Here is a 26,844-nt window from a genome sequence, read left to right on the forward strand (position 1 = left end):
GCTTAAATTAGCTAAGGTAGACTCTGTTCTTCGCAATTAGAAACTCTGATACAGCAAGATATTGGGAGTGTAAGTGGGAGCTAATAGTCGCAACCTTACTCAATAGTGAGTATTAACAGGAATAAAATCGTTCATTTTAAGCACACTGTAGTTGCAATTTTCATGGCTCTGCTTAAGAGTCACATAGGATATTATGTGGCATAATAAAATATAGGTATTTAATTTTGTTCCCCAATGCTGGCACAGAGCTCCTAAAGCCCTTGGAATCTCCAGATAGAAGCGTGGGAGTGCCTTTGTTATTTAACACAAACCCTTTGTGACCACACCCGAGTTTGTGCCAACAAGGTGGCTCCGGGTGAGGCCCCTAGATTGCTTCAAAATGTGAGCTGGTCACCAGAAAGACCATTGATTAGAAGGTTGGAACTTGCAGCCCCATCCCCGACCTCCAAGTAGGGACCAGAGATTGAATTCCGTAAAAACTCTTAAACAAGAAGGTACAGGGAACTTCCCTGTCAGTCAACACACACTGAAGGGTCTGAAGGTTGGCTGCCAAGGAAGGGTATGGAAGTTCCACACAGGCTCCCCTCACCTCCACCCCTTATCTTGTTCTGTGCATGTCTTCCATTTGGCTGTTCCTGAGTTGTATCCTTCATAATAAACCTCTAAATGTAAGAAAAGTATTTTTCTGAGTTTTGTGAGGCATTCTAGCAAATTATGCATTTAAGGAGGGTCATGGGAACCCCACGGGCAGAAGTGTGGATGGCCTGGGTACCCCGTTTGTGAGTGGCATCTAAAGTACGGGCAGTCGTACGGGACTGAGCCCTTAATCTGCTGGGTTTGTGCTAACTCCTGACAGTGTCAGAATTGAATTAAATTACTAGAAACCCTGTTGTTGTTGGAGAACTGGTTGTTGGTGTCAGAAAAATCACACATTATATAGTTTGACTTTAAAAGGTTTCTGCAAATAAGACACAAACTGAAAATAATAACAGAAGCAGTATTATAACAGAAGTATTAATAAACAGCAGTGTTAATAAACAGAAGTATATTATGAGTTTTCCAGGCAAAAACTGTGGCACTTGATTAGATATAACAAGTAGTTATAGAATGAAGAAGAAAATATCTGCTTTTTAAGAACTCATGCTATGGAAAGAACATTTTGAAAGTTGATCTATAAAAGTATCTCCATTGTTTGGCAATTCTGTTCCCCAAAATGATGTAACTGTTACCTCTAAAGTCTTGCCTGGACAGTAAAAAGACTTGGAGATGTAATTTATGATTTGTTTAAAAACTTCAATAGGTTTTGAAACTATTTGCTAAAAATACTAAAAATGCAAAATCTCCTGGTTCACAAAAACATTGGTTAACATCAGGAAAGAAAGAAATGTACTAGCCAGGTCTTAAAAACTGAAAAATTTGTGTAATGAATTATAAAAATGAGTATCAAGACTTAGTAAGTACATGGTGCCTGGGTGGCTAGGTCATTAAGCATCTGACTTCAGCTCAGGTCACGATCTCACTGTTTGTGAGTTCAAGTCCCACATTGGGTGACCCCGAGCCCTGCTTCAGGTGAGCCCCGCTTCTTTCTCTCTCTGCCCCTCACTTATTTGCATCCTCTCTCTCTCTCTCTCTCTCTCTCTTAAAAAAAAAAAAAGACTAAGTACGGGCAACAGTGTATTTCCATTTGAATCTTTGTATCTTGGTGAGATATCTTTATCAGATAGAATTGTTATTAAAACCAATACCAAAATAAACTGAACTAGATCTTTAAATCTGAGACTGAAACCATAAAACTCATTAAAAAAAACAAAACAAAACAGAGGCAGGTTAGTGGTTAAGTGGTTAAGTGTCCAACTTTGGCTCAGGTCATGATCTCACAGTTTGTGAGTTTGAGCCCCGCATCAGGCTCTGTGCTGACAGCTCAGAGCCTGGAGTCTGCTTCACATTCTGTGTCTCCCTCTCTCTCTGCCCCTCACCTGCTCACACACACACACTCTCTCTCTCTCTCTCTCAAAAATAAATAAACATTAAAACAAAACAAAACAAAAAAAACCCAAAAAACAAAGGCAGTAATCTCTTTGACAGTGCCTTTGCAACATTTTTCTAGATATGTCTCCTCAGGAAAGGGAAACAAAAGCAAAAATAAGTTCCGGGGACTACACCCAAATAAAAAACTTTTGCACAGCAAAGGAAATCGTCGACAAAACAAAAAGGCAACCTACTAAATGGAAGACAATATTTGCAAATGATATATGTGGTGAGGAATTAATACTCAAAATATAGGAATATAGACCTCTATGCAATTCAACAAAAAAACCCCAAATAATCCCATTAAAAATGTGTGGAGGATCCAAATAGACATTTTTCCAAAGAAGACATCCAGATGGCCAACAGACACATGAAAAGATGCTCAACATCACTAATCATCAGGGAAATGCTAATCAAAACCACAATGAGATTTCACCTCACACCTGTCAGAATTGCTAGTGTCAAAAAAAACAAGAAATAACAAGTTAAAACAAGGATGTTGAGAAAAAAGTAACTATGTGCACTGTCAGTGGGAATGTATGTTGGTGCAGCCAGTGTGGAAAACAGTATGGGGGTTCCTAAAAACATTAAAAATAGAAATATCATATGACACAGTAATTCCACTGCTGGGTTTTTTTTTTTTAAATTTTTATTCTTAATTTAAAGAGAGAGAGAGCACGAGTGGGAGAGGAGCAGAGGGAGAGAGAAAGAATCTTAAACAGGCTCCATGCTCAGTGTGGAGCCCAATGCAGGGCTCGATCCCATGACCCTGGGATCATGAACTTAACTGGAATCAAGAGTCAGATGCTGAGCCATCCAGGCGCCCTTCCACTACTAGGTATTTCACCCAAAGAAAATGAAAACACTAATTTAAAAAGATATATGCATCCCTCTGTTTACTGCAGCATTGTTTACAATAGCCAAGATATGGAAGCAGCCCAAGTGCCCACTGATAAATAAATGGATCAGGAAGATGTGACACACACACACACACAAACACACACACACACTGAAATATTACTCCGACAAAAATAAAGAATGAGAGCTAGCCATTTGCAACAACACAGATGGCCTAGACGGTATTATGCTAAGTGAAATAAGTCAGACTGAGAAAGACAAATACCACATCATTTCACTTACATGTGGAATCTGAATAACAAATCAAACAAATAAAGGAGCAACAGATCCATAAATATAGAGAACTCAGGATGGCCAGAGGGCAGGGAGGTGGGGGGATGAGTAAAAAGGGGTGAAGGAGAGTGGGAGGTACAGGCTTCCAGTTATGGGATGAATAAGTCATAGGGGTGAAAGAGACAGCATAGGGATTACAGTCAATGCTATTATGATAATATTGTATAGTGACAGATGGTAGCTAAGCTTGTGGTAAGCACCACATGACACATAGAGGTGTCAAATCACGATGCTGTACACCTGAAACTAATGTAATTTGTATGTAAAATAGACTTCAATAAAAAAAGGAAAAAGCAAAAAGCAAAAAATTATCTAAAACATTAATTTAAAAAGCAACAAATATGTACAAATGCATTACTCTGACTATATCACTTATTACATTAAATATTACGGGTGTATGCTAAAATTTTTACTCATGGGATACCTGGTCATACACACACACAAACTGGATTGGTCTACGCCAGTGTTTTCTAAATGTTATTTATGGATGTGTACATCAGAATCTCCAGGGTACCCCTTATATGCTATTTCTTGAGCCTTGTATTCAAGACAAAGCAGCACCAAACTGACCTATTCTCTTGGGTTTAACAAGGGGTGAAAGAGAATTAAACATGTAATAATTTCATGATGCTGTGACTCCCTGTTTCTTATTGCTATTGTCTGTGAAGCATCTCAAATCACTCACCAGTGAGTTCTTCCCACACTTTAATCCATTGATTTGCAGCATTTCAACACAGATTCCATGTTAAGTAAAATCAGCATTAATGAAAAACCTAGACTTTATGCCATCAGCTGTTATTTACGTGTTTTTGTCACTTAGTGAACTAAAGGAAGGCACCAGAGATAGAGAAGACACAAATACAAGGAAATGAGTGAATACAGCTAGAAAGAGAAGAGCAGAGATGGCTTTTCCTTCCAGGACACTCTTACCTCCCTGTTTCTCAATCTCCTCAACTCCAGAGACTTTCATTTCTACCGTTTTTCACCCATCCACCTTGGACCCAGCCCTCACTCAGAACTGCATGACCTCCAGGGCTTCAAAGGGAGTTTCCTTTCTCTGATCACATCCCTCTTCCTTCCCCTTCGCCTGAGTTTGTTGACCTGCTTTTCCCTGTTGTAACTCTGGTCCCTTTGCCCTTCTCTTTTTTATCAAACCAGCTGGATGACCTCATTTCCGGTTTCTTTTTCCCTGATCCTTTGCCTAAAAAGGATCTAATATTGGGAAAGGGTTGTAAAACCCTGTTCCAAATGCTTCAGAGCCCAGAGTCCTTCATGCTACTGACCTCATTTTTTTTGTGCAGAGTGCCCCGCAGGGCCTGGTTAGAGGTTCCCTACATACTTAGGCGTGAGCATACATGCTGGCGTGAACATAGCCCATAGACACAATCCAAAGCCCTACAGCTGAAACTTATCATCTGGGATTCTAAGACTTCTTAAAAATTGAACTTAATAAGTTCTTTGAATGCCATTCAAAAGTATAAAAAGCATACACCTATTAGATTTCTATACTCAAGTATCTGTTAAATAGATGATAGTGAAAAAAAAACAACAAAACTGTTCATTTTCAACAATTATCGCATTGGAGACTTTCGCTTATAAAAGAGACAGTAACAACATTGATTAAAATAGAATGAAAGGCATATACGGGTTTTAAATAAGTAGCATTATCTCTCTGAAATTATATTACCTTATTGTACTTTCGAGAGACAATTTGCTTATTCTATTAGCCTGAGGGATCATAGGTTATAACACATTATCTCATTACTTATAATTTGAATTGCTTCATCTTCTGGTAGAACTTAGGATAAAGAAGTATAAGCATTGATACTGTAACAGTGTTGGTAGCTATACTTGTGGCCAGCCCAGCATAAACTATAGAGATGAGATGCATCATTACATTGTACACCTGAAACTAATGTGTGTAACATTGTGTGTCAACTACACTCAAAAAAAATTCTTAAATACAAGCATTAATGGGGTGCCTGGCTGGCTCAATCAGTGGAGCATGTGACTCTCAATCTCAGAGTTGTGAGTTCAAGCCCAACACTGAGTATTGAGATTACTTACAAACAAAAATCTTAAAAAAAAAAAAAAAAGAAAGAAAGAAATACAGGCATTATTAATTCTGACTTCAAACCTCAGCATTTCTAGGTGAATACATAGAAGTTATAGATTCAGCTATATAAAAAATTTTTAAATAAAAAATTTTACCATTTTAAACATAGTCAAAAATCCTTTTTTTAACCACTAATAACATGTAAAATTTATCTACATGTCAATAATTAGCTCTCAAAGTAAAGTAAAACAAATTCAAAGGAAAACTAACCAAAATGAGTGAATAAGAATTTCCTCCCCTTTCATGATCTGTACTCCACTTTGTCAAAATAAAACCCTTCTGTTGCTTATTTTTCTCTGAGGAGCCTTTGTGTACACTGTAAAAATTACCTATGTGCCAATAACAATTTAGGAAGTGGCTGAGTAACAATGTGCAATTCTCCAATAGAAACGAATCCCTAGAATGTATTAGGTCAGGACAAGGGGTCAGAATTCACTAAAGTTAACATAAAAGGCTCCTAAGACACAAAGAATAAGCAATGAGTAGACAACAAAAGAATCTTGACAAAAAGGTCTGGTTTCCTTTGAATTTAAGTGCTCTCATTTTACTAATGGCTCTTTCTCTGATTCTGTCAGAGGGGAATTTCGCCCTTTTGAATAACTTATTTTAGTTCTGATAAAAGAATTCAGATATGGGAAAGACCCACTGGATCACTGAAGGGATCTTCTTCAGTCTCCTAATATGGATTATAATTGTTGAAAGCAGCCAAAAGACCGGTCATTATTACACATGTAAATTTTTCCTGTGGTCTCTTTGCTTTTTCAGTACAATAGAAAATATATGTGCCAATTTCCAGCCAATTGGTAGGGGTTTAGATCCATAGAGTTTTCATAATTTCAATGACATTTGAAAGCTGGTAGCCTGTTTAAATTGCTGGGCAACACCAGCAAATATTTAGGAACTCCCTAATCCACTCCAATACAAGATAGTCTCCTGTACTCAATACAGGCCATGTCAGGGAACTTCAGGCCTCTTCTCAAGCATAAGTCAGGGCACCATCACTTACTTTTCACTTTGGACAGTGGATTTCTCAACTGAGAAATATATATCACTTTACATATTTGTCCCTTTTGGTGAAGAGTAGGTCTTTAGGCATAAATCATTTATTCATTATTAGACCACTATTAATTGAATACCTGCTATGTGCCAGATACTCTAATAGGTACTGAGGATAAGGCAGTGAACAAAACAGACAAAAATTTCTTCTAATGTTTATTTTTTTATTTTATTTATTTATTTTAATATGAAATTTATTGTTAAATTGGTTTCCATACAACATCCAGTGCTCATCACAACAGGTGCCCTCCTCAATGCCCATCACCTACTTTTGAAAGAGAAAAAAACATACAAGCAGGAGCGGGGGTGGGGCAGAGAGAGACAAGGACAGAGGATCTGAAGCTGGCTCTGTGCTGACAGCAGAGAGTTGGATGCGGGGCTCTAACTCAGCAACTGTGAGATCGTGACCTGAGCCGAAGGGACACTTAATCAACTGAGCTACCCAGGCACCCCAAAAGACAAAAATTTCCTTTCCGAGCTTCCGTTCTATGGAGAGAGAGATATATTAAGTAAACGATTCTGTAATGTATCAGATGGTTATATGTGCTATGGAGAAAACTACAGCACACAAAATGATTCGGGAGTGCGGGGATGGCAGTGGTAGCTGTTCTTTTCTTTAAAAGGCAGCTTGACAAGCATTGTTGTGACCTTTCCTTCAGTCACACTAAACTATAAGGCAAAGAGTAGATGTAGACCTAAAAAGGATTAAATTTAAGGTTTAATAAGGGTTTAATGAACGTTGTAATCTTCCCAAGCATGAAATAAGGAAGAGGAGGTAGAGGAGTTAGGAGTGATTGCAAGAAGGGATTATCATGATTGGCTGTAATATGAAAGCTGGATAAGAAGGGAATAGGGGACAGTAGGTGGAAGGATAGCAAAAAGGTGATAGGATTAATGGGTTACTGACTGATTCCTGTGTAAGTGAGGAGGTGCAGGATTGTCAGAGTCCTTAAGTTCCTAATACTGTCCTGGGACGGAAATCAGAAGCCCCACTGAAATTTGATCCTCCATTTTTATTTTGGAGTATGTGGCTCATCAACACCCCTCTTCAGCCCTTCAGGAATCTAGACTTGGACAAATGGACACTTCATAATGGGTCTTCTCATAAAGAGCCTGAAAGTGCAATCAAAGCCAAACAGACAAGCATCCTTGTTACTCTAGAGGGCTGGGAATTTCTGAGGACTTCCAGATTAGGTTATAGCCTTTTCACAGATTCTCTGTAACTTCCTACTGGACCTGATTTATATTTTTTATGCTGATAGAAATTCTTTATATCATATAGTTTCAGCATTGTAGATGCAAAATTAACTTTTAGTATTTTCCATTGTGATTTTATTATTTACAAAATCTTGATTGACAGGGTTAATGGGACCAAATCTTACAAATAAATCTTCTTAAGCTGATTAACTAAACTCAAGCTTTGTGGTACTACTATATAAAATTTGTGGCTCTTTTCTCACAGATGGGGCTCATGATTACTGCCCACCTCCCCAAAATTATTTGTAATCTTTATTTGAAATGATTATATTAAGATAACTCATTGTTACACATGTACATTCACAGCCAAATTTGAATCTTCTACGCATTTAAGTTACATTTGAGAAATATATATTCAATTATATTTAATGCTATTTCCAAAACAAATTTGATAAAGGAAATTACAAGCTTATACCTATGGAAAAACATTACACATTTTGTTAAAATGTTTAACATTTAAAAACTCATTTAATTTTACTTAAAAAAATTTTTTTTAACGTTTATTCATTTTTGAGAGACAGAGTACAAGTAGGGGAGGGGTGGAGAGAGGGAGACACAGAATCTGAAGTAGGCTCTAGGATCCCAGCTGTCAGCACACAACCCGATGAGGGGCCTGAACTTGAGATCATGACCTGACCCGAAGTCGGCCGCTTAACTGACTGAGCCACTCAGGTGCCCCTCGTTTAATTTTACTTTTAAAATAGAATGGAAAGTCTGCTGGTAAAAATATTGATATCTAAGGCAAGTAAGTAAAAGGTCAAAGTTTTCAACTATGAAATTGAATAGGGAGGAAGCAAGACTGGGACTACAAGCCATCCCTCCCCTTGAGTTAAGTGTATGTGTTATTTGACTCAAAACATTTTTCTATGCTTTCTCAACTAATAGGCAGATGGTGTAGAGCCTTGGAGATCACTGCAAGACTTTTTCACTATGAGGGACATGGGTAGCCATTGAAAAGTTCTGAGGAGTGGAGTGACGTGAGATGATTACCAAGATCATTCTATTGCTGTATTGAGGCTAGACTGAAGAAGACCAAAGGGAGAAGCAGAAGCATTGGCGATCTGTCTGCTGCAATAAACTAGATGAAACATATGGACCTGGACTAGTTTGGATTCTGGATAGGTTGTGAAAATGTAGCCACAAAGATTTGCTGATGAATCAAATCCTTTTAAACTTGATTGGCTGTAAGATGTGAGACAGGGGATGACTGAATTTTTTTAATTTTTATTATGTTTATTTATTGTTGATAGACAGAGGGAGACAGAGCACAAGTGGGGGAGGGGCAGAGAGAGAAGGAGACATAGAATCCAAAGCATCCAAAGCAGGCTCCAGGCTCTGAGCTGTCAGCACAAAGCCCGATGCAGGGCTCGAACTCACAAACCGCGAGATCATGACCTGAGCTGAAGTGGTACACTCAACCAACGGAGCCACCCAGGAGTCCCGAAATGTTTAGCCTAAGTAACTATTATAAGACTGGAGCTGCCATACACTGAGATGTGGAAGACTGTGGGCAGAGCAGTTTGAAGGGGGATTATCAGGAACTCAGGTCTGGACATAAATACCAAGTTTAAGATGCTCATTAGACTTTCCACATGGAGATATGCAGTAGGCAGTTGGAAGAATGAGTCTGGAGTTCAGGAAAAGGGTTCAAGATAGACATGTAAATTTGGGAGCCAAGGACAGATAAGCCTTGAGACTGGATGTGCTGTTCCTAAGGGTGTTTCAGTAGGGAGAAGGTCCAAGGAGTGAGCATTGGATAATTCCAACATTGAGAAGAAAGAACTAGCAAGAGCTGACTTTCAGATTTAGCAACACAGAGTTAACATATTTTTATTTTTAGTAACAAATTATCCTCTATAGCTGTATGTATTAAATTGCTTCCAAATTCCTATGCAAAACCATTTATAAATTTAAATTCTTTTTTTATGTTTATTTATTTTGAGAGAAAGAGACAGAGTGGGGGAGGGGTAGAGAGAGGGAGAAAGAATCCCAACAAGGCTCCACACCCAGCACACAACCCATTTCAGACCTGAGCCAGATAATCAAGAGTCAGACACTTAACCAATTGAGCCACCTAGACACCTTGTAAATTTAAATTCTCTCAGTTATCTGGGGATCCTTGTAAATCCATAGGAGACCAGAAAGATGGGCTTCCTCTTGTTGAATGTGATGCTAGAATGTAAGATGGAAAGTTGAAAATGTCTTTCATCTATATTCATGTGATATATTGATTTAAACTAAAATGGAACTTTTTTATGTTTTTCTAAAAAACCCCCCATAATTACAACTATTTTATGTCACAGAATAGCCTTGTGATATCCTAGTCTTACTGTATTATACTGTTACTGGTCTTCAGCCACTTTTTTACCAATAATTTAGAAGCAACTTTTCTGTGTTATCTGTCACACATTCCCTGGAAAATCTCAATACTGGGGAAAAGCAATTATCTTCTCCATGAACAATTACAAATTTCTCCATCTTAACTGTCTCAGATATGTCTTACTAAGACATTTTCCCAGTCAATTTTTTCTCCTGTTCTCCATAAACATTATTTCAAAACTATTCAAAAATATTCAAAATATTTTCCCAGTCAATTTTTTCTCCTGTTCTCCATAAACATTATTTCAAAACTATTCAAAAATATTCAAAACTATTTTACTCTTGTAACTTCTTTCCTGCCTTCCTCTCCCATCTTTAACTTAGACTGAATTTTGAGCTGTATAATAAACTCACCATTCAAAACCTCTATCAAGATATTTTATGGGCACCCTAAATTCATGTTCAAAACTGCACACATTATCTTCCTCCTCCCCCAAACTTCCTCCCCTCCTACAATTCCCTTTCCAGTAAATGGTGCCTTCCTCCAAATGCTCAAGCCAGAAACACCATATCATGTTTACATCCACTCTAACAGCAAATCTTTGGGAGTCTACCTCCCAATAAACCCATTCTCCAGATTCTCCATTTTACAACCATTTTAAGTTTCTTTAAAAAACTCAAATCTGTTTTTGTCACTCTCCCCCTCACTACCTCCCCCACCTTTAATTCAAATCTGATTTGTCACAGTCCTTAAAACTTGGCAGGATCAAAGGATAATGTACTTAATGATAATACACTCTGACTTTTGATACTTTGCATTCATGGTGCTTACTGTGTAGTGGGGAAAATAGACATTAACTATTTGCCTGGCTGTATAATTACAATTGTAATGGGTGCTATGTAATATGGTTGTAATGAGAGTGTATAAAAGGAAGACCAATCTAGTGGAGGCCTCCTTGAGGAAATGACCTGAGGGTAGGATGGGAGTAGAGAGAAGAAACCATCGTAGAAGCCCTGGGGGGAGAGGGGGAAGGAAGGGAGGAGAGAGTAATAGGGTACTGGGAAGAACTAAAAGGTCAGTGTGGCTGGAAATACGGGAACTGTTGGTGGGGTGGTTGGAGCTGGAGATAGAGAATTCATGTAGGCCTTGTAGCATTTTTTTTTTTTTTAAGTTTATTTATTTTGAAAGAGAGCCCGTGTGTGCATGGCGTCGGGGAGGGGGACAGAGAAAGAAGGAAAGACAGAATCCCAAGCAGGCCCTGAGGCCATCAGCACATAGCCCAATGCCTGGGCTCCGACGTGAGATCTGGACCTGAGCCTGTGAGATCATGACCTGCAGCAAAATCGAGTCGCATGCTTAACCCACTGAGCCACCCAGGTGCCCCCTCTTGTAGTTCATCTAAAAGGTTTTGATATTTATCTTAAAAGTAATGGACAGTAATTGAAAGGTTTTAAGGGTGTTAACAAGATGAGATTTAGCTTTTTAAAAGATCACTGGAGTGTGGACTATGCGCTTCTCCCTTATATTGGTTCTCAGGAGGAGAGCCAAAAAGTTGACAGCTGAACAAGATTTGCACAGAGTCATTCCTGGCTTTTACTTCCTCTGACTTCCCTTAGGCCTTTCCCAGCATAAAGGTCACACCCTAGGCCTATACCTAGATCACGCCCTAGTTCCAATCTTTTTCCTACCTAATAAGGGTTTAAACAACAAAAACAAGAACACAAACATCAAATCTAAATCAAGTATACGCTACGGTATTGACTCTTCGGTGTTAAATACACTCTTCTAATACACGTCCACAAATAAAAAGGAGGTAGTCGCCAAGACTCTAAAAATCTTAAATCACTCTCTTCACACAGCTGTCTATAAATGCTCTTAAGTGCCATTTTAAAACCAATGAGCTCATGTGGGCTCCCGCCTCACCTGCTATCTAATACTGAGCATTCACTACGTGCAAGAGATGGGAACTTTGGGGGGAACTGGAGAAAAGTACGAAAACGACGAAAACAATGCAAGCCAAAACTCAGCACCCCCCTCCCCTCCAAAACAACACAGGTCTAATGCATTGAATTGTTTTAATGATAAACTCTTGGGTGGCACTCCTTCTCCTAAACCCCCAGCTCTTTGCACCATACCTGGCATTCAGTAAAGGCTCAACAAACGTGCACTCCCAGGGTGAAAGACCTTGAACCTCGGCGAAAGCCGGACTGCGGAGCTGATACCTCGCGCACTTTACCCGCCGCCGGGCTCCAGGCGTGGCCACGTGACACGCTCAGGCCAATGGGCGGGCCGCCTGCAGCAGGTCTCCCATAAAGGCGCCAGTCGCTGCCGGCTAGTGGCCGCCGCCATTAGGGCGAGAGCTGGCGGCGACGGTTGGTGAAGGACCGCTACCTCGCACCGCTTCATCTTGTGCAAGCTGGAGGGGACGATCAGATAAGGTTTTTTTCACCAAAGGTGACAGAGCCTCTACCTGGAGCATTGCTTTGGGATCCGGCCCTCGGCGGGACCCTGAGTAGAAAACAACCGTTTTTTTCTCTTCTCCCCTCCCCCATCAACACTGCGACTGGCGAGGCAGTTGGGGAGGCCATACCGGTGCGTGCGTTGCTGCCCAGGTGAGCTGCCAGTTGCTTTTCTTTGGCTTACCAACTGCAAGCTTGTTGCCCCAGTGGACCCTTTTAAAAGCTGGGGACCTTCCTCTTAAACGCTTTGGCATTTTTTGCGAGGAAGGGGTGGGAAGAAGGAGGTTAGGGCGAGGGGGTGACGTTCCGGTTACGCAACCGCCTACTCCCAACTCTTGAAAAACATTCCTGGTCTTTGTGCAGCTCTTAGGCCTAGGATTGGTGGGTCTCTGGATGTACTGTAGTTTTGGGTGTGCAGAATAAAGTACGGAGCTTTAGCTGTTGCTGGCATTTTATTGTTCATCCTGGGTATCATCATCGTTTGGGACAGGAAGATCCCCAGCCTTGATTTATTCCTTTATTTATTCGTTTAACATTATTAAGCTCTTAACATGCTTAATTAATCCTCTGTTGAGTGCGGCAGGTCAGGCTCACCTAACCTCAAGGCCCTGGCTTACGTTAAGAATTCAGATGAAGTATCTGCAAGTATCTACGTGGTGCTTTGGGACCCGTGGGAAGGACCCGAGTGGGTAGAAGGGGATGGGGGAGGTATCTGGGTAGAAGTGATAAATGAGCTGGGTCTTGAAAGACAGATAGAAATTAGCCTAAAGAGTGATGGGAGGAGCTCTGGTAAGCAGGAGAAAAATTTCAAAACCATGGACAGGTGTGAGCACAAAGTGGGGGCGGGCGGGGGGGGGGGTCAGTGAAGAAGTGTAAATTTTTGGGTGTGGCTTATGCAGGTTGGGGATTGGGATAGTAGCAACATGAGTCTAAGGAGATAGGCAAGGGGGTTTATATATGTGTATATCATGAACAGCAGTGGGTTGAACAGTGTGGTTGTAAATTACTGAACAAAAATCAAAACCTCACTTTTGTATCAATTCAGGTGGGAGTAACAAGTGATTGAACAAAAAAAGTGGTTTGGGGGATCGAAAACAGAAATACCCTATGTACTCAGAATATGTAAATTTATATCCCAGAGTCAGGAGTGTGTAGATGGAGTTTAAAAAAAAAAAAAAAAAAAAAACCCAAAGAGCAAGGGAAGAACCCTGGAGGATATTAATAGGTTAGCAGAAAATGAGATAATGAAGGAGATAACATCCTCTGGATTTCCAGCCTGACTCCATTTGTTCCCATATCACCCAGTTCCTATCTCTGTCAAAGCAGTAATTATCGGTATCCTGTTGTAATTACCTATTTGTAAGTCTCTATAAAGAGACTGTATCCTCAATTCCTAGTTCAGTGCTTGGCACCATTGTAGGTGCTTTATAAGTATGTAATAAAAGAACAAATAGAATCTGGGGGAAAAAAATAGTGGTATCCTGGAAACCAGATAAGAATTTCAAGAGAGTCAAGATAGTCTAGTGACAGATATTGCTGAGAGGTCAAGTAAGATGTAACTCAAAAAGAATCCATTTAACAACTAAGTATGGTAAGTATTAGCCTTAGTGTAGGGGGAATTTTAGAGGCATGGCTGGGACAGAATTGAGTGTGAGGTGGGGAGTAAAAACAGTGTCATTTTTTAGGATGCTCCGGTGTGAGGTACAGAAGAGAGAAGATTGAGGCTTCAAGGAGACAATAAGATCAAGAGAAGAATTTTTAAGGAGACTTGAGAAAGTGTATATGGAGGGTAAGCTAGTATAGAAATGTTGATGATACAAGCAAGAGAGATCAAGGACCATTTTTATCTCATTATGTAGAGTACCTGGGAACCAAGTTCTAGACAGGAAAGGTGTCCCATTTCTAGAATGAAAGAAGTAGATGAGAAGATTGAATCATTGTGAAGAGTATACATTTTCTAGAAGTTATCTGTTTGACTTTAAGTGAAGCCTGATTTTAATTTGAAGAAACCATTTTCTCCCTTGAACTGGAGACTGCTCATTTGATGAGGCAGGATTTGGAGTCCCTATTCGAGCTCACACTGGGTGGATTATCTTTGACCTTTCTGAGCCCTGGAACCACGTGGTATTCAGAATCCAAACTCTTGAGTTCCTTGCTGTACTGCTTCCCTGCATGTGTAAAATCTACCATGAAGTTCAACCAGAAGTACCACCACACAGCAGAATAACTTATTCTGTGCTATTTATTGAAATGATGGAAGATGTTTTTGAACAATCTTTATTCAAAACCTCAAAGTTCAGTTCCATCCAAAATTGAGTCTTAGGCTCAAAATATATTAATTTACATTATTTTGTTTTTCTTTTCTTTTTTTTTGTTAAACAGTTTGGCTGCTTTTTTAAAAAAAAAATTTTTTTTAACGTTTATTTATTTTTGAGAAAGAGAGAGACAGAGCATGAACAAGGGAGGGGCAGAGAGAGAGGGAGACACAAAATCTGAAACAGCCTCCAGGCTCTGTCTGAGCTGTCAGCACAGAGCCCGACGCGGGGCTTGAACTCACAGACCGTGAGATCATGACCTGAGCCGAAGTGGATGCTTAACCAACCGAGCCACCCAGGTGCCCAATTATTTTGTTTTTCAATCAGCTCAATTCCTTGAGACTTCAGTAAGCATATAGCACAGTACAATTTAATACTTGCACCATTGAGGTGGTAATAATTGAAGAATTTTGTAAACATTTTTTTCTTGGCAAACTCAAGAAGTTGGTTTTTGCCAAAGAGATCAGACTCTTCCTGATATGTCTGTGCCTACGTTGAATTTGAGGTGAACTTGTATGTTTCTTGTAACATTTTGGAAACATGTTTTAGCTTATGTGTGCATTTCAGGAAACCTTTGGCTTCGTTTACAACTTTTGTCAGGAATGACTGGAATATTCACAACCACTTCAAAGACTTTTGTTTCTTAGAAGTTTAAATTTTTATTCTTGTATGTTGTTGGTAGAGATATAAATTAGAATCTCTCAACGGCAATTAAACATATAGCAATATGTAAAAGTGTTGTCCTAAAAATCATTAATAGAAATATATCCAAAGGCCAGGCCAAAAAAATATATATATCTCTAATAGGTATTGGCAGATGTAAGCAATGATGTATTTATGAGGATATTGATTGCAACATTATATATATTTAATGGGAAGCCATTAAAAATAGAGGGGCTGGGGGTACTTGGAGGCTCATTTGGTTAAGCAAGTGACTCGATCTCTGTTCAGGTCATGATCTCACGGTTTGTGAAGTGAAGCCCTACATCAAACTCTGCACTGATAGTGCGGAACCTGCTTGGGATTCTCTCTCTCCCTCTCTTTCTGCCTCTTCCTGTCTCTCTTTCTCAAAATAAATAAACTTAAAAATGGAGCTGCCCTGGGACCATTTCTAATATGAATTAAGTGTAAAAAAGTTTCTAAAAGGATGCACAAGAAACTGCTAACAGTAAGGAGGGGTCCTAGTTGGCTAAGGAACAAGAATGGGAAAGGAAACTTTGTATGCCACGTGGATGTTAAAATTCAAGTAAACTCATTTTTTAATGAAGTCTATAAATAGCATATCATCCTTAAGAATTTTTCCAAAACTCAAAAGATTATTTTATAATGAGATATTAAGTGAACAAAACAGGTCTGATTTTCAGGGAGCTGGGTGGGTGGCTCAATTGAGTGTCTCTTGATTTCAGCTCAGGTCACGGTCCCAGGATCATAGGATGAAGCCTTGCATTGGGCTCTGTGCTGAGTGTGGGGCCTGCTTGGGATTCTCTTTCTCTGTCCCTCTCCCCTGCTTGCATGTGCTCTTTCTCTAAAATAGAACATAAAATAAAATAAACATCTGATTTTCAGCCAATTTGTTCATGGAACCATAGAATGATCTGACAAGGTGATACTAATTATGTGATTATCTTCATCAAAGTAAACCAGAACTTTTCAGAATTTGTTACATTGTCTTTGTGCAATTGTCAGTGGTGGTTGTTAAATAACATTGAATTCTTAAGAGATAGAGATTCTTAAGAGATGAATTCTCATTCTTAAGAGATGAATTCTTAAGAGATGAGATAAGATTTCATCTGCCTTTACTGTCTTTCCATGGATAAAAAGTGTCTGAAAGCAGAAACAATAATAAAATGACAACTCACCATGAACATTGGAAACAACAGTGAACTTTCACAGAGATAAGAGAGGCTACAGGTTATGTATATTTGGCAGTATACTTGTAACTCCATAGTTTAATCATGTTGGAGTATAAGTAAGTGACACCTTTCAGCTGATTAGAACCTACCATTATATCAAATAAGGTGAAAATCTTTTGGGGGTTTGTGTTGCTGAACTATTATGCTGGCATTTTGTTTTCTATTACTGAGAACATTTTCTAATAAAAATTAATAATAAAATTATTAGGATTAATAATAAAAGAAAGGCTTTAGATAAAGTAGAATCGTGTCAGCTAACAGAAATTTGCCAAATATAAAATACCACAACTCCTTAAAAAATTTTTTTTAATGTTTTATTTATTTTTGAGACAGACACACAGCATGAGCAGGGGAGGGGCAGAGAGAGAGAGGGAGACACAGAATCCAAAGCAGGCTCTAGGCTCTAAGCTGTCAGCATAGAGCCCAACGCGGGGCTTGAACTCACCAACTGTGAGATCATGGCCTGAGCTGAAGTCAGACACTTAACCGACTGAGCCACCCAGGTGCCCTCACCACAACTCCTTTAAAAAATTTTTTAGATAAGGGGGTGCCTGGGTTGCTCAGTCAAGCATCTGACTTCGGCTCAGGTCATGATCTCACAGTTTGTGAGTTCGAGCCCCATGTCAGGCTCTGTGCTGACAGCTCAGAGCCTGGAGCCTGCTTTGGGTTCTGTCTCCCTTTCTGTCTCTCTCTCTCCCTTTTTCTCCCTCTCTCTCCCTCCCTCCCTATCTTTCAAAAATAAGTAAACATTAAAAAATTAAAAATTTTTAATAAGAAATGGAAGATTAAAATACATTTAACAGAAAGACTGGGGTAATTACAAAGAATATTTTATAAAGGAAATAATTAACTATTCTTTTGCCCAATGATAAATCAGAGCTCTTGTTCATGATCAGTCCATCTGCAGCCTTCAGCCACAGTGTACCATAAGTTTATTGCTTAAAATTTCTAATATATAGAAAAAATAGACCAAGAACACCTGTATATCTACCAACAATTGTCAATATTTTGCCCTGTTTGCTTGTGTATATAGATTTTTCTCCCAAATCATTTAGAACCTATTTTAATGTTGTTATTCACATCAAATTTTTTGAGCATACATTTAAACACTTTTCTTACATAATCACTATACTATTCTCATATCTATCATAATGTATTCTCAAACCTGTCAAAATGAACAATTCCATAATTTTCCCTAGTTGTCCCCAAAATATATTTAATAGTTGATCTCAAACCAATATTTGATCTAGGATGATAAAATTGAGTTCTGTTATGTCTTCAGACATTTTCTTTTATAAACTTTTTATAAAAGACCATTTGTCTTTTTTTATTTGTTTTAGGTCATTTGTCTTATAGAATATTATATATTCTACATTTGTCTGTTTTCTTTTTTTTTTTTTTTTAATTTTTTTTTTTTCAACGTTTATTTATTTTTGGGACAGAGAGAGACAAAGCATGAACGGGGGAGGGGCAGAGAGAGAGGGAGACACAGAATCGGAAACAGGCTCCAGGCTCTGAGCCATCAGCCCATAGCCTGACGCGGGGCTCGAACTCACGGACCGCGAGATCGTGACCTGGCTGAAGTCGGACGCTTAACCGACTGCGCCACCCAGGCGCCCCAACATTTGTCTGTTTTCTTAATGGTTTTGTTTCATTTTTTTTCTAGCACTGTCCCACAGAACTTTCCTGCACTGATAGCAATGTTTTATAGCTGCATTGTCCCATATAGTAGCCAGTAGACTTATAACTTATGGCTGTTGAGCATTTGGAATGTGGATGAGTTTTTACTTAGGAAATTTTGGTTAATTTGAACTTAAATACTTTCATGTGGCTAGAGGTTGTTATATTGGACAGTGCAGCTCTAGCCCTTTAATTTTTTTTTAAGTTTATTTCATTTTGAGGGGGAGAGAGAATCCCAAGCAGGCTCTGCACTGTCAGCACAGAGCCTGACATGGGGCTCCAAATCACAAACCGTGAGATCCTGACCAGAGCCGAAACAGAGTCAGATGCTTAACCCACTAAGCTACCCAGATGCCCTAGCCCTTTAGTTTTGTTACATGAAAATTAAATCTAAAAGATTGTTAGATATTTTTGGCAAAATATGTAGATGAACCTACAGTGATAGCTCATTATCACCCAAAGTCCTTTGTTTGCTTTAGAGTTCACTCTTGGTGTTGTACATTCTGAGGGTTTGGGCAAATGTATAATGGCATGTATCCATCATTATGATCTAATATGAAGTCTTTTCACTACCCTAAAAATCCTCTGTGCTCTCCATCTTTTTCTCCTTCCCTCTCCCCAGCTTCTGGTAACTATTGATCTTTTTGCTGTCTCCATAGTTTGCCTTTTACAGAATCTCATAGTTGGAATCATACAGTATGTATGTAGCCTTCTCAGATTCACTTATTTTGCTTAATATGCATTTAAGATTCCTCCATGTCTTTTCATGGCTTGATAGTTCTTTTATTTTTAGCGCTAAATAACCTTCCGTTTTCTGGATGTTTCCCAGTTTATCCATTCTCCTTCTGCAGGACATCTTGGTTGCTTCCAAGTTTTGGCAAAGTTTTAATAAAGCTGCTGTAAACAACTGTGTGCAGGTTTTTGTGTGGAAAGGTGTTTTTAAGGAAAATAAGGCTGACTAGAGCATACCTACAGACATAAATACTAGCAGAAATTAATTATAAATAACTAATTTGTAAAGGCGAATTACAAATAAGACTTAATTACAAATAAGACTATAGAAAATATAGTCTTAAGAGCAGGAAATATAATTATGTATTGTATAATCTTTAGAGGAAAACTTTCTTAAACCTAATTAAAAAAGGAACCTACAATAGCAGAAATAAAGGAATTATTAATGAAATAATAGGATTCTGGAAAAGGGGAAAGATCTTCATGGAAAAGGGGAGGCACTTATGAAGTAAGAGGAAATAGAACAGGAAATAAAAGAAGTCAAGGGAAATTAATTTTTAAAGGGTGTCTCTTCGGGACACCAGGGTGGTTCAGTTGGTTAAGCATCCAACTTCGGCTCAGGTCATGATCTAACGGTTCGGTTTGTGGGTTCGAGCCCCACATCGGGCTCTGCTGATAACTCAGAGCCTGGAGCCTGCTTCTGATTCTGTCTGTCTCCCTCTCTCTCGGCCCCTCCCCCACTAGTGCTCTGTCTGTCTTTGTCTTTCAAAAATAAATGTTAAAATTTTTTTTTAATTTTTTTTTTCAACGTTTTATTTATTTTTGGGACAGAGAGAGATAGAGCATGAACGGGGGAGGGTCAGAGAGAGAGGGAGACACAGAATCGGAAACAGGCTCCAGGCTCTGAGCCATCAGCCCAGAGCCTGACGCGGGGCTCGAACTCAAGGACTGCGAGATCATGACCTGGCTGAAGTCGGACGCTTAACCGACTGCGCCACCCAGGCGCCCCTAAAATTTTTTTTAAATAAAGGCTTTCTCTTATAAACTGAGATCCTTTGCAAAAGGGTATAGTGGAGTTGAGGTTTTGATGAGGGGAACAGGTTTGGAAAAGGCATTTTTTTAACTGATAAGCATTCATTAAGTCATTCATTCATCTTTCTTTTAAGGCAGATTCCTGAACAACGAGACTTAAAAGTAAAACATTCTTTAAAAATTTTTTTTTTAATTTAATATTTATTTTGAGAGAGAGAGACAGAGCATGGGCAGGGGAGGGACAGAGAGACAGGGAGACACAGTCTGAAGCAGGCTCCAGGCTCTGAGCTGTCCACAGAGTCCTACACAGGGCCTGAATTCCCAAGTCATGAGATCATGACCTGAGGTAAAGTTGGGTGCTTAACAGACTGAGCCACGTAGGTGCCCCAAAAGTAAAACATTCTTGATTTGTTCCCCTATTTCTCCCTATATAAAAAGTCACATCTTCTCTATCTCTAACATAAAACTGAATCTGAACACTTTAATTCAGCCTCTGTAGGCTCTGTCCTAGGCATTAGTCAAACAAGACCTCAGTCTGTCCTATAGCAATACAAACAAAGCAGGAGAGAGGGTTTGGGAGACAGATAGTAAACCAGTAGATAAACAAGGTAGTGGCAAAACAGTAATAGCTGATGGATTAACATTGCAGACAAGAATGCCTATTTATGGGGTGCCTGGGTGACTCAGTTGGGTAAGTGTCTGACTTCGACTCAGGTCATGATCTCACAGTATGTGAGTTCGAGCCCTGAATCGGGCTGTGTGTTGACACCTTGGAGCCTGGAGCCTGCTTTGGATTCTGTGTCTCCCTCTCGCTCTCTGCCCCTCCCCCACTTGTGTTCTGTCTTTCTCAAAAACAAATAAAACAAAAAAATTTTTTTTAAATGCCTATTTAAAATAAGGTTGTGTGGGGCGCCTGGGTGGCGCAGTCGGTTGAGCGTCCGACTTCAGCCAGGTCACGATCTCTCGGTCCGTGAGTTCGAGCCCCACGTCGGGCTCTGGGCTGATGGCTCAGAGCCTGGAGCCTGTTTCCGATTCTGTGTCTCCCTCTCTCTCTGCCCCTCCCCCGTTCATGCTCTGTCTCTCTCTGTATCAAAAATAAATAAAAACGTTGAAAAAAAAATTTTTAAATAAGGTTGTGAAGGAAACGCATGGAGAAATACTTGGACCACACATAACAAAGGTTTTGTATTCAGACTATATGAAGAACTAAAAATCAGTAAGATAATAGCAGACAACCGAATAGAAAAATGGGTAGGACACTTCAGCAGGTGATTGACAAAGAAGATATTCATGTGGTCAATAGACATTAAACAGGTTTTTCATATCATGAATCCTCAGTGAAATATAAAAATCACAATGAGATCCCATCATACGCTCACCAGAATGGCTAAAATGGAATGCACTGATAATTTTTTTTAATTGAAACAATTTTTTGTGTGTTTTTATTTATTTTTTGAGAAAGATAGGGAGCACGCAGGGGAGGGGCAGAGAGAGGGAGACAAGCAGGCTCCTCACTGCTTATGCAGAACCAGATGCGGGCTGGAACCCACAAACCATGAGCTCATGACAAGAGTCAAAGAGGCTCAACCAACTGAGACACCCAGGCACCCTGCTAACTCTAAATATTAACAAGGATATGGAATAAGTGGGATTCTCAAACTGCTGCTCCTATAAATTGGTACATTTTTGAAATCTGGTATCTCCTAAAGTTGAATACACAAAACTTATGACCCAACATTTTCACTTCTGAGTTTATACCCAAAATAATGTATGTGCATATTCACCACAAGCATGTTCATGGCATGTACAAAGATGTCAGACACTGTAAGCAACCCAAAAGTTGCAAGATGAGTTGGATTGATTGTATAGTCCAATTCAATCATAATATACTATACAGCAATGAAGACGAACAAATAACAGATAAATCTCATAAACATAATATTGATGAAAGGCCATACGCAGTGTAATACATAGTAAAACTACATTTATGTAAAGGTCAAAAGCAGTCACAATTTAATCTATGGGAAAGATGTTATCTTAGTGGTTATGTTTGTGAAGAAGAGGGTCTAGTAATTGGGACACTCCAAAGATAGGTTAACTTTAAATAATTGCAAAACAGAACCAGTTTCAGTTGTAACACTAGACTATCCCCTTTGTTAATAACATTAATGGTTGTAGTCCATGGGCACCTGGGTGGATAAGTCAGTTAAGCCTCTGACTTCAGCTCAGGTATGATCTCGTGGTTCACAAGCTCGAGCCCTGTGTGAGGCTCTGCTGACAGCTCAGAGCCTGGAGCCTACTTCACATTTTGTGTCTCCCTCTCTGCCCCTCCCCAGCTTATGCGGTCTCTCTCAAAAATAAAAACACTAAAAAAAAAATAAAAAATTTAAAAAAAAGTTCACATTTGTATGACATGAGAAGAGTGTAATGAAGTGAAATAAATTATAAGATTGTTAATCACCTCCAAGTTAATTCACTTCAGTGTAGTGGTTCTTAATCCTGGCTATACATCACAAGCACTGGGGATCTGTAAAGAGTAAACTGATTTGCAAGCCCTGTGTCCAAGGGGCCTGGGCATTTGCCATTGGTATTTTTAAAATGATCCACAACACCTCACACCCATTATAATGGCTGGTAATTAAAAAAATAAAATTAGGGGCGCCTGGGTGGCTCAGTCGGTTGAGCGTCCGACTTCGGTTCAGGTCACGATCTCACGGTCCGTGGGTTTGAGCCCCGTGTCGGGCTCTGGGCTGATGGCTCAGAGCCTGGAGCCTGCTTCCGATTCTGTGTCTCCCTCTCTCTGCCCCTCCCCCGTTCATGCTCTGTCTCTCTCTGTCTCAAAAATAAACGTTAAAAAAAAAAAACTTTTTTAAATAAAAAAAATAAAATTAAAGTGTTGTGAAGAGGTGGAGAAAATTGGAACCCTGTAGACTGTTGATGGGAATGTAAAATATTGCTGGTGCTATGGAAAACAGTATGGGACTCCTCAAAAAAAAAAAAAAAAAATTACCATGTGGTCCAGCTGTTCTCACTTCTGCATTTCTGGGGTGTATCCATAAGAAATGAAGGCAGGGTCATGGGGCGCCTGGGTGGCGCAGTTGGTTAAGCGTCCGACTTCAGCCAGGTCACGATCTCGCGGTCCGTGAGTTCGAGGCCCGTGTCAGGCTCTGGGCTGATGGCTCAGAGCCTGGAGCCTGTTTCCGATTCTGTGTCTCCCTCTCTCTCTGCCCCTCCCCCGTTCATGCTCTGTCTCTCTCTGTCCCAAAAATAAACGTTGAAAAAAAAATTTTTTAAAAAGAAATGAAGGCAGGGTCTTGAAGAGATAATTATACACCCATGTTTATAGCAGTATTCATAATAGCCAAGAGGTGGAAGCTAACCAAGAGTCTGTTGAGGAAATGAATGGGTACATAGAATGTGACATACAGATAATTAAATATTGAACTTTATAAAATGAAGGAAGTTCTGACACGCTACAATATAGATTAATCTTGAGGACATTATACTAAGACAAATATATGATTCCACTCAGATACCTAGAGTAGTTAAATTCGTAGAAACAGGATGGTGGTTGCCAGGGGCTGGGGTGAAGAGAGAATGAGGAGTTATTTAATAGGTACAGAGTTTCAGTTTTGCAAGATGAAAAGGTTCTAAAGATAGTTGCTCAAAAATGAATATACTTAATACCACTGAACTGTACACTGAAAAATAGTTAAAATGGTAAATTTTATGTATTTTATCATAATTTCTTTAGAAAGATCCAGAAGTGATTAATACGTGGTTGAGAACTAACACTGCTTTAATTTTTTTTTTTACATTTATTTTTGAGGAACAGTGAGACAAAGTGTGAGTGGGGGAGGGGCAGAGAGAGAAGGAGACACAGAATCCAAAGCAGGCTCCAGGTTCTGAGCAAGCAGTCAGCACAGAGCCTGATGCGGGGCTCGAACCCATGAACTGTGAGATCATGACCTGAGCTGAAGTCGGACGCTCAACCGACTGAGCCACCCAGGTGCCCCTAACACTGCTTTAATGCAAACAAATACACTGGCTAAATCTAACACTGTTCTAAAAAAATGGACAATTTATTTAAACTCGCTTTTTGTTTCATTGATGTACTTCGTAGTACCTTTGCTCTTTTATCCTTAAAGTAATAATGCTGTGTGGGAATTTTAGATATTGTCTTACTGAAATACAAAGTTTTACTTTAGATATAGTAATATGCACTAAAGACTAGCATTTTAATATGTGTCATATTTCTTTCTAATAGGTTTTAAAAGGCACACTTTAGGGGTGCCTGGCTGGTTCACTCTGTTGGAGCATGTGACTCTTGATCTCAGGGTCATGAATTCAAGCCCCACGTTGAGCATGGAGCCTACTTAAAAAAAATAAATCACTTAAATTAGCCAGAAAAATCCTTTATTTTGCCTTTCTTCTTTCACTGAATTAATAATTGTAGAGTAACTATAAACATTCCTGTTAATTCTTTTTTACCAGGAACTTACAGACTTTTCCTGTTAAGACCTCAGTTTGTGTTTTAGAAAGGCAGAAGAAATACTGTGAAATTTTAAATACCTTAAATCATCCAAAACTAAGGCATACATAATGAAAGAACTCTTAGTACTTACATAGAAAAAGGTTTGTATTTGTGTAAAAATGGATTCATTTATCATTTGGCTTTTTTGTCTTAATCCTGATGTACTGTAAAATATAATACCACTCTTTAACCCTTTTTAGTTCCTATAGAAACTATATTAAATGTGCTTTGAAAGTAACTTAGTTTTGTATTTGTGTTTTAAGGATGTGTATTTGTAGGCAACATTGTACTATCAGTGTTTGACACAGTTAAGAATGTCTCTGTCAAGTCGACAAACAGCAATTGTTAACCCTCCACCACCAGAATATATAAATGCTAAGAAAAATGGGAGATTGACAAATCAACTGCAGTATCTACAAAAAGTTGTCCTGAAGGCTTTATGGAGGCATAATTTTTCCTGGCCTTTTCAGCAGCCTGTCGATGCTGTGAAACTAAAGTTGCCTGTAAGTGTGTCCTATGATTATGTTAGCTATAAAAGAAAAATCCCATAAATCTCTAAAAGAAATAAACTAGTCTTTAATATTATAAAATATCTTTAATAAAGACAATTTATTCCGTACCACTGAAGAATTTCCCAATGAGCATTTTTTTTAAATGACAAAGCTCATTTTTCTAAGCATTAATTCTTATTTTAACAGTTTGTAGTACATTATAGTTAATGCTTTCTTGTTATAGAATGTGTCACTTTTTTTTGAATGTGTCGTTTGACCTTTTGATGCAAGGTTGTCATTAATGTCACCTTCTCCATGAAGTTGCTCTTGACACTTCTTGTCTTAGAAGCATCATACATAAGACTTAGAGGCATCATACATAGAATTCAATTTTAGGTCTTCTGTTAGGAATTTTTAGCCACCTGGTAACAGAACGGTTAAGTAATTTGTTAAGTAGTAAACCATGGCACTGGGATTATACTCTGGGTCTGTCATACTTCCTAAATTCTAGGTTTTTCTTCATGCCTTTCACTTTTTATTTTCCAGGATAGTTCTACTCTTATGTTCTGTTAGTCTTATTTGTTGTTTATTTTTTTCCTTAAGAAAAATGCCATGGCAGTCAGCTTTGTTTCTCATCACAAAAGTTTTGTTTTCTAGATTATAGCCTTTTAAAGGTAATCAATTATTCTTTCTAGTTACACGTATATAGCTTCTTAAATTTCTTTGTGCACCAATAGTTGTAATGAATTTGTTCTTACTACTAACATTTAGAATTTTTTCATGAAAACCACAGGATTATTACACCATTATAAAAACCCCAATGGATTTAAATACAATTAAGAAGCGCTTAGAACATAAATATTATATGAAGGCTTCAGAGTGTATAGAAGACTTCAACATAATGTTCTCAAATTGCTATTTATACAACAAGGTATGTAAGGTTTATGTTATACTTGATTATTTTTTTGGTCTTACATATAGAGGATGTGCATAAAAAGTGTGCTGATTTCAGTTTTCATACCTTGATTTGGGGTATTTTACATTTTTTTTTATTTAAAAAAATTTTTTTAACGTTTATTTATTTTTGAGACAGAGAGAGAGCATGAATGGGGGAGGGTCAAAGAGAGGGAGACACAGAATCTGAAACAGGCTCCAGGCTCTGAGCTGTCAGCACAGAGCCCGACGCGGGGCTTGAACTCACAGACCGTGAGATCATGACCTGAGCCAAAGCGAGATCATGACCTGAGCGGAAGTCGGACGCTTAACTGACTGAACCACCCAGGCGCCCCTGGGGTATTTTACATATTTTTAAGGGTAGGGGTGTTTTTTTTTGCTGGATTTCATAATTTTCACGTATCGATATTTTTTCATGATCTATTTGCCATAATTTTGCCTGAATACCTGTAATGGTTTTTATGTTTTCTTTTTTTTCATTTTTTGAAATGTTTATTTATTTATTTATTTGGAAAGAGAGGGAGCATGTGTGTGAATGGGAGGGGGGCAGAGAAGGAGGGAGAAATTCCCAAGCTGACTCCACCTTGTCAGTGCAGAGCCCAACATGGGACTTGATCTTACAGACCATGAGAACATAACCTGAGCCAAAATGCCAATGATAGCTGGTTTCTGTGAATAAAGTATCATTTATGTGTTCTTTACCATACTTCTGCCATTTCAGTTATAAATGATAAACCAATCTAAGTTAAATGTTCATGGTATGGAT

At 38.8% G+C, this 26,844-nt stretch overlaps 1 protein-coding gene and 1 long non-coding RNA gene across 7 annotated transcripts in view; one reads left to right on the forward strand and one right to left on the reverse strand.

Annotated features, from left to right (window-relative positions):
- The window catches only part of LOC123598224, a 34,670-nt gene extending 22,422 nt beyond the window's left edge, over positions 1-12,248 (reverse strand). Inside the window, exon 1 of the long non-coding RNA XR_006712451.1 lies at positions 12,104-12,248. This is a non-coding gene — a long non-coding RNA (uncharacterized LOC123598224). The remainder of the gene's footprint in view (positions 1-12,103) is intronic.
- A 20-nt stretch (positions 12,249-12,268) lies between these two features.
- The window catches only part of BRDT (bromodomain testis associated), an 81,334-nt gene continuing 66,758 nt past the window's right edge, over positions 12,269-26,844 (forward strand). For 2 of the 6 annotated variants that reach the window (XM_045478264.1, XM_045478269.1), the window contains exons 1-5: positions 12,270-12,580; positions 14,113-14,216; positions 24,594-24,734; positions 24,897-25,136; positions 25,918-26,055. In XM_045478264.1, coding sequence (XP_045334220.1) covers positions 24,948-25,136; positions 25,918-26,055 — 327 coding nt within the window. In that variant the 5' untranslated portion in view covers positions 12,270-12,580; positions 14,113-14,216; positions 24,594-24,734; positions 24,897-24,947. Of the gene's footprint in view, positions 12,581-13,925; positions 14,019-14,112; positions 14,217-24,593; positions 24,735-24,896; positions 25,137-25,917; positions 26,056-26,844 lie in introns of those variants that run through there. The other 4 variants (XM_045478266.1, XM_045478265.1, XM_045478268.1 and 1 more) reach the window with 4 other exon arrangements.

This window comes from Leopardus geoffroyi, chromosome C1 (genome assembly GCF_018350155.1).
Source record: "Leopardus geoffroyi isolate Oge1 chromosome C1, O.geoffroyi_Oge1_pat1.0, whole genome shotgun sequence".
Classification (NCBI taxonomy): domain Eukaryota; kingdom Metazoa; phylum Chordata; class Mammalia; order Carnivora; family Felidae; genus Leopardus; species Leopardus geoffroyi.